At 49.1% G+C, this 14,768-nt stretch overlaps 1 protein-coding gene across 1 annotated transcript in view; it reads right to left on the bottom strand.

Annotated features, from left to right (window-relative positions):
* Dock2 (dedicator of cytokinesis 2) overlaps positions 1–14,768 on the bottom strand; it is a 402,443-nt gene that overhangs the window by 54,594 nt on the left and 333,081 nt on the right. The window contains exons 34-36 of the mRNA XM_077797775.1: positions 8,771–8,856; positions 2,095–2,251; positions 266–306 (exon numbers count right to left, since the gene is read on the bottom strand). Coding sequence (XP_077653901.1) covers positions 266–306; positions 2,095–2,251; positions 8,771–8,856 — 284 coding nt within the window. The remainder of the gene's footprint in view (positions 1–265; positions 307–2,094; positions 2,252–8,770; positions 8,857–14,768) is intronic.

The following is a 14,768-nucleotide window of genomic DNA, read 5'->3' as shown; positions in this document are numbered from 1 at the left end:
CCAACCAGTAACAAATGCAAACAGCTCACAGCTTTCCCACAGGAGAGGGAGGAGCAGGGCCACAGACAGGTGGGAGAGCTGTGAGTGGCTTATGGGGAAGAATCGACAGAGACAGGTCTGGGGAATTGATAGGCATCAGAACATGAGGGGTCTGAATGCCAAGAGGAAAAAGGTCAAACTCTATCCTGAAGGCAGCGGGGAACCATCAGGGGATGTCAGCAGGAGAGCAGCACAGCAGGCTGAATTTAGAAAATAAGAATCTTACCTTATGTACATCTCTTCCCGGTTGTTATCTTTGTAGAAATTCTGGATGGGGAAGAAAAACAGCCATGAGCAAGGCTGTGGGGGTAGAGGGTGTCGCAACGTGGATGAGAGAGAGGTCGCTGTTTACTGTCAGGGCACCCTGAGATAGGAGTGAGAAGTCTACTCTGCTGAATGCATCCTACAGTCTCACTGGGAGAATCTGTTTTGAAAGCCACTTCTCTGAATATAGAGGGACAAAGGAAATGTCTCAGCCATAATACGTAAGGAGATGCAGTTGAGCTGTTTCTCCTGGGCTGAGTGGTGTGCTTCCATGGCAGGGCCAGCCTGCTTTGAAGGGCAGCCCAGCTTCCTCTTTCAATGCTCAGGCCTGTTGTCACAATGCTCAGGCCTGTGGTTCTGAGTTGGAAAGATAGTAGGAACATCCCGGCAATAGTAATAGATCATAACCCCTGAGAACACAGAACTCTCCAGAGCTGTGATGGGATTCCACAGCCCAAAGCATTTACACTTGGCCAGACTTAGGAAGCTGGTCCCTATTCCAGCCCAGGAGCCATTTCGACTGGTAGTTGTCCTGGGCTCCCATGCCTGAGATCCTAATCCTGTGACATCTTTATACAAGTCCTTACAGATCGGAACCAGGAGGTCCTGATCCAGTCTGAGAGCCACACAGGGGCAAACTCTGGTTTAATCCTTAGCTCTCCTCACACTAGGCACCTCTCCCCCATCCTGCCCTGATCCTTGACGCCACATTCAAGTCCCACGCCCAAACTTAGTAGGGTCTGACTGCTGGAGGAACTGCCCGCCCTAAGCTTTCTCCCTGGTCCTAGTCTGACTGCTAAAGGTCAATTTCTTCAACCTGCTTCTCTTGCTCCTTAGAAAGAAACCCTCAGTTCCTGGAAAGGCCCTCCTTCTGCTCTTTCTGTAAGTGGGGCCTGGTGGAGTCCTCAGCGCTGAATGTCTTTCTGCTGTAGTCAGAGTTTTTAAACTCCCTTCAGCATTGGGGACATCAATGGCAATATCTAAGCTGCTGCAAGAGAGGCCCTGTGGACTAAGGGGAGGCCACACAACAGAACTGGGGGAACTGGACTTGTCTTTGGAGAGCACTAGGGGTGGCGGGGACTGACGTGATGGAAACCATGTGGGCCTTGGCCAGCTTTGTTCATTTAAAGCATTTTAAGTCCAGCCAATATGGGGGAAGGAAGCACTACAGCTGCTGCCACCTCCTCCTGAGCCAATCACCCAGCATAGGAGGGAGGCTGTCAGGAGCTGGCCTCCTGCAATAGAAGGGTCAAGAGCCTTAGCTGCTCTGGCTGGTTGGTGGATGGTAGTCTCTAAGTTCTAGTTATTAGTGCTCTCCATCCTGCCAGAGGAAGGAAGCCAGCACACACGGAACAGTTCCCCAGGGGCAGGACCCATGAACTTGCTGCTGCTTTTCCTCCACATAACATAAGCAAACCAAAACTGGAGAGCATCTCTGCAGTGGTCTATTTCATTAATCACCAGGGTAAAGACAACCTTGAGCTGTGTGCCTCTGAAACTCACATGGTCCACCAGTCTCCACCGCCATCTTCCTACCTTGGAATGTATTAAAGGCTAATGTGGCGCTCATTATTCCCATTTCACATATAAGGAAAGTGAGGCACAGACAGACCTTAAGATGCAGAGCTACCAGGTGGTAGAGCAAGGGTGCTGACCCTCATCTGTCTGATTTCTGAAGCTGTTATAGCCACCTCCCTATCAGGAACAGGAGTGAGACACAAAGTTAAGTGCCCCCCCCCTCTCTGATTCTGGACAGACATGGACAGTGGAGACACCCGCCAGGCCACGTACCAGCAGGTTGACAGTACAGCTCATGCGGTTGTCTTTGCTCTCGTCGGTCATCACACCCCGGTAATCCAGCAGCTTCTCCAGGAGCCCTTTGACCAGGTTCACAAAGTTCTCCACTGACTTGGCAATGGTGGGGTGCTCTGAGGCACACTCCATCAGGCTGCGGGCAGAGACAAGTGGTGAGCTCATGGACAGGGGACAGACTGTGGTGGGTGGAGGGTAGCCCAAGCCAAAGGGTCCTGCCAGTCCAAACTCCCCTGGTTTGTGAATGGTTCCTTTTGCTCATTTGTATATGTATTTACTCATACAGTGTAGTGTCTACTTTTCTACTGTTAAAATGGGGAAAAAATTAAAGTAAAAAAACTTTTCAATGTGTGCATGGTGGGAGAGGGGCGACAGTCACTTTCACACACTCACATTGGAAGTATGCAGGGCCCCTGGTTGAATGGCGATTTCCACACTGTCTATCAACACTGAACGCTCGCATCCCTGGACCCAGCAACTCTACTTCAGGGAATCTGCTCTGAGGAATATTCCCAGCAGTATGCCAGGATATATTTATAGCACTTATAATTGCAGCTGATACTGAAATAGTTGGAACCAGCTTCAATGTCCATCAATGAGAAAATGGTTAAATAAATTAAGGTATATTCACAGAATGTGATTCTATGAAGTCATTAAAAGGAATTAGAGAGATCAATCTGTTTTGATATTAACAGCTCTATAAAATATATAGTTAAGTGAGTCAAGTTGCTGAATGATTTTTTTTTTTTAAATTTAACTAACGGGCATAGCACTGAGTCCTAGTGTTTTTCTTAACATCTCACAGATATTAGCTCGTCTGATCCCCCATCACACTTTAATGAGATGAGACTGACAGATGAAGAAACAAAGGCATGGGGAGGTCAACTAACTTGTCCAAGGTCACACCATTGGTAAACAGTCGGGTTCCAGAGTCCCGTGTCCCAACCACCCAATACCACGCATGTGCTAACCACATGGTGGAGCATGACACACGGTCAGGAAGGACAAACACCAAGTGCTCAGCCATGGTAGCTTGTCTGAGGGGTCAAAGTTGAGGAACAGAGGAGAAAACCTTTTTTCAATTTAAATATGGGTATATTACTTGAAAAAAAATAATCTGCATTATAATATTAATATAAATTTTTAAAATGAAAATACAAAATGTGATGTTCCTAAGCCTCTCCCAGCAGACACTGCAAGGCATGTGTGGTGGGGAGAAAAACATCAATCTGGGAAGACTGTGTCTACCCCCAGGCCGCCTGCAGGCTAGAAAGGGAAAGACGGATGAATTGGAACTCTGATGAATAACCACTTCTTTTTAATCACTTTTTCGGTGCCAGATGCTACATGAGTCCCTTTTTCATTAGAAATCCTCATAGAAGTTCTGACAAGTAAAAATTGTTTCCTCCATTTTGCAGATGAGGAAATCGAGGCTCAGGAGGGCTAAAAGACCTTCCCCATGCTACACTGGAAGTACCTTTGAGTGGTGACCTTTGGAATCAAGCCAATTGCTGTTCAATTTGGGGAGAGCGTTTCCACGAAAGAAGCCTGGTGGCCTGTCCCTGGGCGTCTCTGCTGGATAGGCAGCACCTGACTCCATGACTGTTTCCAGCTGGGCTCCCCATGTCGTGCAAGTCCCAAGAGCTCTTAGGAGGCCAAGGTGAGAGGAACCAGGAATCTACACGTGATTTATTCCCACCAGGGAGCGCAACAGGCTGCAAGGAGGTGGTGTCTGAAACTGTGGCGGGGCTCAGACAAATCCATCTATGTGCTGGGAGAAGCACCTGCTGCCTGCCTGGCCATGAGCGGTGCAAATGGCCCTGTGATTTACACCTGTCTGGCTCAGCCGCAGCTGTGCCTGCTCCCTTCTGGAGCAGCCACTTCCAGCCCAGCTCCCGACCCCAAGGACAACACAACTACAAAGAAGTTTCTTCCCAGAGTTTGCTGTGGGATTTCTCATGGCCTCCCAGACATCTCAGGGCCTCAGACGAGGGCCGCAGGCAGCACCGTAGGGTCTCTTAGCTCAGGGGATTTCAACCTGCAGGCAACATGGAGAATCACTGGTGCTTTCAAACTTCAGTGTGATGGAAATCACCCGAGCATCATCCAAGAGATTCTAATTTACCAGGTCTGGATTGGGACCTGGGAGCCTGACTTGCTAACTAGCTCCCAGGTGACACCAATCCTGCTGCTTCAGGGATCATGCTTTGTGAAGCAAGGTTTTTAGAAGAATAAGATCTTGGCTGTTTTTACTTTCTCTCTGTTTTTATGCATGAGGCAAGAAGGCTGCTAATAGAGTCTAGAGCTGGTAAGATGGTGGGGAGACAGGAATCACCCATCCATCACCCATCCATATATTCCACATGGTACCATTCTGGACACCAGGGACTGCTACATTGTTAAGACCCTGCCCTTCATGAGATACTAGTGCAGGAGGGGACACACACACAGAGATAAGTTACTGTGGGCTGTGACACTACCGCTTACTGGGTGCTTCCGTGTTCTGAGAATGGTGCTAAGCCCATTTCACTGATTATCCTGTTTAATATCCACAAAAGCTCCTCAGCATTACTGTAACCTCCAAGTCCTGATGTGGATCCTGACACACAGCTGTGACTTACTTGGAGTCCCATGGCAGAGTGGGAGTGGCAGTGAGAAAACTTGGGAATCCTGGGCTCAGGAGGATAGCTCCTCACTCAGTGGAAGGAGGGGTGCACACTTGGTCCCCACCTCTGCTACTGCTTGGGGTCAGCAAACTCAGGCATCCCTTGGGCTGCTGCCAGCTCAGGCGTCCCTGGGACTGGCCTGCATTCAGCCTGGGGGCCCCCACCTTCTGTCAGGGCTGTGGAACTGGACTTTGAGTCAATGCTTTAGGAAGTACGCATGGAGTGCCTCTGGGGTGACAGCTGCTTTTCCACTGAGCTGGTTTGGGTAGGCTCTAGGCCCAGAACACACGCTGTGTCTCCTTCAGCCTTCCAGCTCCCTCAGTACCTCCAAGAACATCCCCAGGTTTGCAGTCAAGTAGCAGGTGCTGTGGAGTCGGTGTGAGGAGCCCCTGAAGCTCAGGAATATTGTTGAGAGGTGACATGATTAGATCATGAAGTTGTAACCTAACCAGTAGGTTCATCCACTTGGTGGATTAATAACGTGAAGGGTTGATTGGGTGGCAACTGTGGGCAGGCAGGACTGGGCGAAGGAGGTCACTGGGGGATGTCTTGGAGATCCCATTTTGTTCCTGCCCCACCCCCTCGGTTTCCTGGCTGCCATGGCCTGAGCAGCTTCCCTCTGCCATGCCCTTCTGCCATGATGTCCCCCATCACCTTGGACTTAGAGCAGTGGAGTTGCCCACCATGAACTCAGCCTCTGAAACCATGAGCCCTCCCAATAAACTTTTCCTCCTCTAAGTTGTTCTCATCAGGTTATTGATCCCAGAGATGAAAAGCTAATACCGCAGGGGTGTGTCTTATGACTCCATCCACTGTGGGACTCATGATTTAAGACAGCTGTGGATTAATGAGATCGGGCTCTAGAAAAGCCCTGCGGGTAGGAGGACTGGGGTGCTGTGTGGGGTTGTACAGCTTGTGTACTGCACAAGGGCATGAGGACTGAAATTCAGCCTCATTCCATGTCCAAGTCTTGCACCTGGATGTATGGCTGCAGCTGCCACAGGACTGTTCTGGTCACAAAGACACCATCTCATTGCCAAGCTCTGTACTTGCCCAGAGGGGACCCTACATACCTATGGAGTCCCTGAACAAGGGACGGGGAGGAAGGACTGAGGAGCTGGAAAAGATGAATGGGCTATGACTTCCAATGGCCACATTGCTGCCCATCTGAATGACGATAATGTTAAGACTCCAGGAGCACCTAGTAGGTGTCAGGAACTACGGTAATAAATTAAGACGAAAAGGAAGAAAAATAGCAACCATGCTAAGCACTTGACACAACTCCTCATTCAGTCCCAACACAAGCTTCAAGAGGTGACTAATATTTCTAACTCCAGTTCACAGTTGAGAAAACTGAGGCTCAGAGAGGTCAAAGGAAGGAGGTGGGACTCTGCCCACTGGGCCTTCTGAGGAGGGTGGGTTGGGCTTGATTAGTTTTGCATAAAAATCATTCACACCTTGTCTCAGAAGGAAAATAATGAGCTGAGTTTAATTTCCTCGACCTCTAAGGGCTCCTTTTATAAATAACCACTCAGGAAGGATCTGAAAACCCTGCTGATAGTCTGAAGATTGCTGCGGAGCCCGTCCGCTTATAAAAATGGAAATTGCCAGCACCATACATGGTTCCGTTCCTGGTCAATATTTAGATTTTCCTTTTTAGAACTTAAAGATAATCACTGACTCAGGCAAAACCCTGTTTCTGTCCCTGAATGATCACTCTCCATATTCACTTGGCGGGGGCAGACGGTAGCTCCTCCCAGCGAACCTGGTTTGTATTCTAGGTGTTCAGGAGGGCTGAGCACAGTGACAGGAAGGGACAGGGAACAGCTGAGCCTCTGCTACCTGGGGTTCCATTCTGTCCACTGGGCTCAGATGGGCTGGGCAGGGTGGAAGTGTCATTACAGGGCTCAGAGCTGAGTCTTTAGCTGGCTGTGGTTGCTAAATATTCAGAAAGGACTGGAGAAAGAATTCAAAAGCAGAGCATCCCTCAAATCATAGAGTACACAGTTGGGGGAAATTTGGGCTGTCTGGCCACATTCCTAAGCCTTGGGAGAGGCCTCTCCAGGGCAGGGGGGCAATTACCAAGCAGCCAAAGACAGAAACTGGGAGTCAGGCCGAGGGGTTGAAGCACATTTATTAAGCATGTACCTGCTGGGAGCCAGATGCTTTATGATTACTCAGTCTTCAAAATAACCACAGGAGCTTATTATTTCTCATTTTAGAAATGGGGATACTGAGGCCAGAGAGGTTGTATGATTTGCCCAAAGCCATGCAGCTGCAAAGTAGGGAGCCAGGATTCAAGTCCAATGTCTTTCTCCAAAGATGTGAAAGTGGCCAATAAGCACATAGCAAAATGATGCACCTCATTAGATTTTAGGAAATGCAAATGAAATCCACAATGAACTATCGATTTACACTCACTAGCAAGGCCATGACCAATAAGACAGGCATCAGCAAGTGTTAACACGGTTGTGGGGAACGGGAGCCTTCCTGCTTTGCTGGTGAGACTGTATTTGGTGCTGCTACTTTGGAAAAGAGTTGGTGGTATCTCAAAAGGTTAAATGTCTCTATATTTCCACAAGACCCAGCAATTCCTCTCTAAGGTACAAAACAAGAAAATTGTTAACATATGTCCACGTAAAACTGGCACATGGACCAGATATGGAGGCACAGACCTGCAATCCTAGCAACTTGGAAGGCTGAGGCAGGAGGATTACAAGGTCAAAACCAGCCTCAGCAACTATGCCAGGCCCCGTCTCAAAAAATAAAAGCGCTGGGGATGTGGCCCCATGGTTAAGTGCCCCTGGGTTCAATTCCCAGTACCCAAAGCAAAAACAAAAACCCAAAACAAAAAGACCTAAACTTGCACATGAATGCTCACGGCAGAGTCAGTCCTAATTAACAGTTAAGACCGTGGAAATGGCCTAAATATCCACCAACTGATTAATGAACAGACAAAATTAGTAAACAGACAGTGAATTCTTATTTGGCAGTAAAAATAAATTTTGCACTCATGCTCGCTATGTGGATGAGCTTTGAAAGCATTATGCTACATGGAAGAAGTTGGTCATGAAGGGCAATGGATTGTATGATTCTATTTATATGAAATACACAGAATCAGTGAGTCCACAGGGATAGGAAGCAGAGCACGGGCTGAATGGGGCTAAGGGAGATGGAGGAGTTGTGTGTGTGTGTGTGTGTATGGGGATGTGGCTAAGAGTACCTGTTTCTTTTTTTCAGCAATAAAAATGATCTGCAATTTACTATGGTGATGGTGGCACAGCTCTGTGAAAATGTCAAAGGTCCATGAATTCTCTGCTTTGGGTAGATTATATGGCTTGTGAATTATATTTCAATAAAGCTGTAAAAACAAAACCACGTCCTGACTCCTAGTCTGGTGGTCTTGGGCACAGTACCACCCACTGTCTGCCCCGGGCCTGCTGGAGCACAGAAGTCCGGTCCAGCCAGGTTCAAGTCCCTGCTGTCCACTCCACTAGCTGTTCCCAGCTTGCTGGGACAATACGTCTGCTCCCTGAGCCTCAGAGGCCACCTCTGTGACACGGGGATCCAGGAGAGCATACCTAAGCTGGGGAGGCATGAGAGAGAGAGTGCACTTGGCACAATACGGTGCCCCAGGGGCGCTCAGTAAATTCGGATCTCATCAAATCAATATCACAAATTTCATTGTCACAAATTTCATTGTCACAAATTTCAAAGGAAAAGAGCAATCGTTATTCCGCAGTTCAGACCCAGCCTGGACATTTTGGCATTGATGGATTATTTCTTTCTTTTTGACACAGCAAAGCTTTTTTCTATCTAGCCCATTATGTCAACATCAAAGAAATGTCCAATGCAGAGAGAAACGTGAAGCTCCTTCCCCAAAGGCGTCTCCTGGTCCCCACAAGCCCTAGACTGGTCTCTAGGGACGACGGCCATGTGGGTACCCTGGAGCTTGCCTGCAGCCCCTGGCCCGTGTGGCCTGCACTCACATGGACTCCAGCAGCTGCACGTACTGCTCATCGCCTCGGCCCCCTTCCACCTCGTGGTCCAGCTTGAGGATGATCTCGTTTTCAAACTGAGGACAGAGAGAACAGAGGCAGCATTAGATGGCTGAGCACTGAAATGGGTCCGACCAGTCTGGTAGTGGGATACCCTGATGACCCAGACCTCAGGGAGCATCTCTTACCTCGAAGGGCAACTGCTGGGATCTGGGAAGCAAAATGGACCAAGATGCCATGCCTGCCCCTGGAGTGTCTGGAGGGTGAGGGGAGCAAGGGCTGGTGAGTGCTAGGGCAGAGATGGAGTATGTGCACGGGGTATGGGTGTGGGTGAGGGTGCATGCACATGTGTGAAGGCTTCCCACAGACCATGTCATTTGGGCTTGTTTTCCAAAGTTAGGTAGAAATTTTGCTGGAAGGTGAAAAGGGAAAGGGAATTCCAAGCATGTGCAAAGGCCCAGAGGTATGTGACAGCTGCATCTTCAAGCATAGCACCCTTCAGGTGCACCTATCATTTCTGCTTGCCTATCATTCCTTTCTCTAGCTTGTGATCACCCTGGCCCTGAGATGGGCTGATGACCCCTCCCTGGTGCCAAATGTGGATACCCAACACAGGCCTGCTTATGAGCAGGGCTAAGAAAGAAATCGGGCCAAACCAATGAGAGTCCAGTCTGAGGCTTTGTTGGAACTCTTAGCAAGAGACTCTCTACTCAACCGGAAGATGGAGGTGGTAAGCCTGAGGCTCCCAAAGATGACAATAATGAAGAGTCTGTCTGCGAATCACACTCCTACAGAGAAAAGCAGGGAGGAAGTGCTAAGACACAGGGACCTGAGACCAGTTTTGAGCATCTGGATTCAGCCATACCTGAAGTTTTCCCAATCACACGAACTGATATATATGCAAATTATTATTATTATTATTTTGTGTGTGTGTGTGTTGGGGGTGTTATCAGGTGGTCTATATTGGTGTTTTGTTACCTGCAACCAAATTTTTTTTTTTTTTTTTTTGCAAAATACAAGTAAGACATGGAGCAGATGCTAGACTTCAGAGTCAAGATCAGTGACAAGGGTGGTGGCCAGAGATCAGACGTCGTTGAGTGAGCAGAAAGCCAGTGTTCTCTAGTTCCACCAAATTCTGTTGCATTGAAGCCAAAGGATGTTTTGTGTCTCTAGAGTGAACTTGAAGAAGCATTTCACGCAGTGAGGCTCATGGATTATTTAATGTCATCTTGAAGGCTCACGCCGCGTCTCTTCTATAGGAGTGTGAACCAAAATGGTTTGTGCTGTTTCAGTATCATACCCTGAAGGGTCCATCTGGATCACAGAGGCCCCTTCTCCCCGACTCACCATTAAAAAGGAAACCAGCACCTGGAGAGGGGAAGAGGTCCCTTGGCAAAGTTACTGAGACCCAGGGAGGCCTTGGGGACTCCTGGCTCCTAACTCAGCCTCTTCACACTCAGTCTTCATACCACCCTGTGAGGCCTGAGGTCAAGGGTCACCTTTAAAGGCGATAATGCATGACCAGCAGCCAGTCCTGCCCTGGCTGGCACAGCCTCTAGTAAGTGTCAGTTACAATTACCGATGCAGTAGAGGCTCTGAGAGTTTAAGTGACTTGTCTAAAGTCTCAGATGGATGGCAGGGACCTTTGGCAGCTCTTTCCAGCACATAAAGGATGGAGCCCAGTCAAGTTAAAGTCTTTACTGGCAGGAACCAGATTCACTCTCCCCTCAGGTCTGCATCTCACCTGTGAGGCCGTGTTCCTTACTTTTGTGGGTGACGGGTTCACAGAAGGGACCAGAGGCTTGTGCTGACTTAGCACAGATGCGAAGGGATCTCCTGGAGCTGCCACAGTGGGGGAAGACTTATTGAAACACCCACACCGGGCCTGGGAAGACGGGCGTGTCGTGCTAACTACTGAAAAGGAGAACGTTCTAGTTGGGGAACGGTCTGAGCAAAGGTGTGGAGGTGGAATGTGGAGGGTCTAGGAGGGCGTCCCAGCTGCAGCAGACACCCAGAAAGGTGAAGAAGAGGAGATGAGAACGGGGGCCTGGGCGGGGGCCCATCTGGGAGGGTCGGGGCTGCCAGCCTGCAGAGGGTCATGCCCCTCCAGTGCATCTGCCCAGCACTGGGTTTGTGTTAATTATTACCCAGTCAGGCTTAGGGCTGTTTCCATCAATGTCTTTTTTTCACTACCACGACCAAAGACCTGTCAAACCATTTCAGAGGAGGAAAGATTTATTTGAGACTCATGGTTTCAGGTCTCAGTCCACAGCCAGCCAACTCCATTGCCCTGGGCCCAAGGTGAGGCAGGACATCATGGCAGAGAGTGTGGAGGACGAAAGTAGGTCAGGACATGGCCACCAGGAAACAGAGAAAGTGACTACTCCACTCACCAAGGACAAAATATAAACCCCAAAGGCATGACCCACTACCTCCTCCAGCCACACCCCTTCGTACCCGCCTATAGTCACCACCCAGTTAACCCATTCAAGTGGATTAAGGCACTGGTCAGATTTAGGCTCTCATAACCCAATCCTTTCATCTCTAAACTTTCTTGCTGTGTCTAACACATGAGCTTTCGGGGGATACCTCAGATCTGAACCATAACAGGGGCTTTGGGGGTTCAGAGATGTCTTCTGTGACATGCCTAGAGCAGAAAGCAATACAGCTGAGGGACTCTAAGAACAGGCTCTGCTGTTAGGCTGAGCATTGAATCTCTCCTCCATTCCTTCCACCATACTGAGAAAAACCAACAGATCTTCCCAACCCTGTTTCATGACAGATAGAACAAAATATTTTCTTAATGGGCCAGAGAATACCTATTTTAGGTTTTGGGTGCAAGGTGTGTGCCCTGTCACAAGTACACTGTTGCACAAAAGCAGCCACAGAGAAACACTGGGTGTGGCTGTGATCCAATAGAACTTTATTTATAAAATGGGTAGCCAGATGACGTGGGCCTGCAGGCTATTATTTGTGGGGCCCTGGTCCCTAGGGTGGTGTAGCATGGAGCAGGTGGGAGGACCAGGGGTGACTGGACATGAAAAGCCCCGGAGAAGTTGAAGGCTCCAGTGTGCACCGTGCTGGCTCCACCTCTCACCACTGCTAATGCTACTGGAAAGCAGCTCCGGGGGAGGAAACCAGAATTTTCTCTTGCCTGAGAGGTTCACTGGGAACTGTTGGCTCCGTTCCTCCTGGGGAGATCAACTTTTCTTTGGAGCAGAGGATGTGGTAAATAAGCACTTGTGTCAGGGTCACAAAAGATTCTGCTGGGAGGGAAATTGCAGGGTGCCAGGAATGGGCAGAGCCAGATGATGCCAGCCAGCGTGTGCACCCTCAGGGTGGGGTAGAGTCAAAGCCCGTCAGCCACCTCCCAGGACCGCTGCTGTGGCTATGGCCGCAGGCTTTGGGTTAAGTTTTGCTTTGACAATTTTTTTTCAGCAAGTTAATAAATCTTCCTGATGGTCAGTTTTCTCATCTGTTAAATGAAGATTTAAAACAGCATCCACTCCATAGAGGAGCTATAGTGAGGAGTGAAAGGGGAAATCATGCGTAAAAGGCCCAGGGTGGGGTTTGGGTGTATGGTAGGTGCTCAATAAATGTTAGTGCTGACCGTCACTTGTCACTGTACTGTCACATCATAATCTCGGTCAATATTTATAATAGCCATGAGAGAGGATATCCCCATTGTACAAAGGAGTAAACTGAAGCCAAAGGCTTGTCTTGGGTTTAAAGGATGGATGAACCTGAGCTAGGGCAGACCCAGGCGCCCAACACAAGGCAGCCTATCTCACACGTACTATGCCGTGTCACAGTGACAACCTCACCCTGACATTGTTGCTCTGCAGAGCTCCAGAGGCAGTTTGGTTCCTCCAAATTAATTCCATTTTCACCCACAGCCTCGTGACTACATCACTTCATCAACCCCTCACACCACCCGGACAGGTGGTGTGTGTTAGCGGGAATCCATAGGTTGCTTTGACAGAAGTCAGATTCTACCGAGGCCCAATGTGAACCTTAAGAAGCCTGGTCAAGAACAAGGGAGTGAACCCCAGGAACCCAAGCTCTTGAGGCCTCATTTCCTCCCCTCCCCTCAAGGCCCTTGGGCCCTCACAGAGGCAGGACTGGGAGGGAGCCAGAGAAGATGGCGTCAGGTGAGAAGGAGGCCTGTGGGAGTCTTGTAGCTGCCTAATTTTCTTTGATCTCTAATTGCTTCAATTCATCCCTCAACGAGCTTGGGCTTGGGAACCTGTAAAGGTATCATGATATTCATTTTACATTGGAGGGAACTGAGGCTCGGAAAGACCAAATGACTTATCAAAATTTATTCTGTTTAAGCTGGGTGTGGTGGTACATGCCTGTAATCCCAGTGGCTTGGGAGCCTGAGACAGGAGGATCCCAAGTTTGAAGACAGTTCTAGCCACTTCGCAAGGCCTGAAGCAACTTAGTGAGACCCTGTGTCTAAATAAAAACAATAAAGGTTGGGATGTGGCTCAGTGGTTAAGCACCCCTGGGTTCAATCTCCAGTACCAAAAAAAAAAAAAATCATTTAGTTTATAAGAAGTAATTTTACTGTCTGATTTCAAAGCAGTTTCTAGTACACAGTAGGTGCTGAGTACATATTTATTAAATTGATTTGATCTTTCTACAAACCATTTCAATCACCAACCCACTCCATGCCAAGACTCAGTCTCAATAGAATCTGCCAAACTGATATCTCCATCAATTACTTCCCTCAACACAACTACAAACCCTTCTGTGGTCCCAAGTACTATTCTACATGATGCTGTCTCTGGATTCTGATTATCTCTGGAAAATCTCCTGCCTGCTTAGGGCCCAGACCCACAAAGGCCTGGTACACAATCTTGTTCATAATCACAACTGACCATACTTCACAGTCTTATCACCCTAAGAAACCCACTCCTTCCTACCAACGACACCCAGAAAGCCTGCATCCCTCCTTCCTCAAAGAACCGACCAGAAAGCCCACTGGTCTCCCCAGCTGCAGGGGATTTCTCAAGTAGTGGCGGGCAACCCCAGCTTCCGATGCCAGCTTCCCATAGGCCTCTTGTTCTCCTGCCTTCATGCAGGGCTCTGTGCAAAATGGCGTTGTATAGAACATCCCCTGGAATGCTGTTCCCTGAGAGCTCTTGCCCTGAGATGTGCTGGGGTGGGGGGTGTCTGAGCACCTCCATTCATTCTGGGTACAGCGACACAGTGCCGCCACATGCATGTCAGGCACTCGATAGGCACTGGGACCTCAGGGCCGAGAGGTCCCATCATGGCCCTTGTTCTGCATAGCACAATGGCACAGACTGGCCACACCAGCCAGGGTGGTCATCCCAAGGCCCCTCCTGTCCACACCGCCATCAAGTGAATTATAGAGTGCACCAGGGATGGGACATCCAGAGACCTTGAAATGGCCTGAGATGAAGGGTTGTGCTCACGGTGAGTAAAGGTGTCAGTCAACCATCTATGGAATTTGGGTTAGAGGAAGAGACAGGGCGATCTGGCATTGGTATAGCAAAAGAAACAGAGTAGAGAGAGAGATTGCCCCAGGGCTTCCTCCTCTCTAGTCCCCAGACCCCTGAGCCACTCAGAGTCTAACACCTTCCTGTCCTGGCTCCAGTCCCTTATGTCTCATTTGAGCAAATCTTTGTCTCTTGCTTCTGCATGAATCCCCCACCTAGGAGAGAGGCTCATTTTCCCCCAAGGCTGAGGCCAGAGCTAAAGGATGTCTAGCAAGGACATCAAAGGAAGCCCCCCCCCCACAAGGGCATGAGGACAAGAGACTGGCAGGAAGTTGGTCTCGGCCAGACAGACAGACTAGTGTGAACTGGGACACAGGGCTTGCTAAGTTTTCCTCTTGGATCTGCTATTTCCTTTAACATATGTTTGAGTTTTAAAAAGGGAGCCGGGTCATATCCAGGCACCCAGTTCTTGGATGACACACTAAAGCTAGCGTGCACATGATGTCTGCTGGACTCCAGTC

This window comes from Urocitellus parryii, chromosome 1 (genome assembly GCF_045843805.1).
Source record: "Urocitellus parryii isolate mUroPar1 chromosome 1, mUroPar1.hap1, whole genome shotgun sequence".
Lineage (NCBI taxonomy): Eukaryota > Metazoa > Chordata > Mammalia > Rodentia > Sciuridae > Urocitellus > Urocitellus parryii.
The sequence above is the reverse complement of the archived record's forward strand: the minus strand, read 5'-3'. Positions and strand labels throughout refer to the sequence as shown.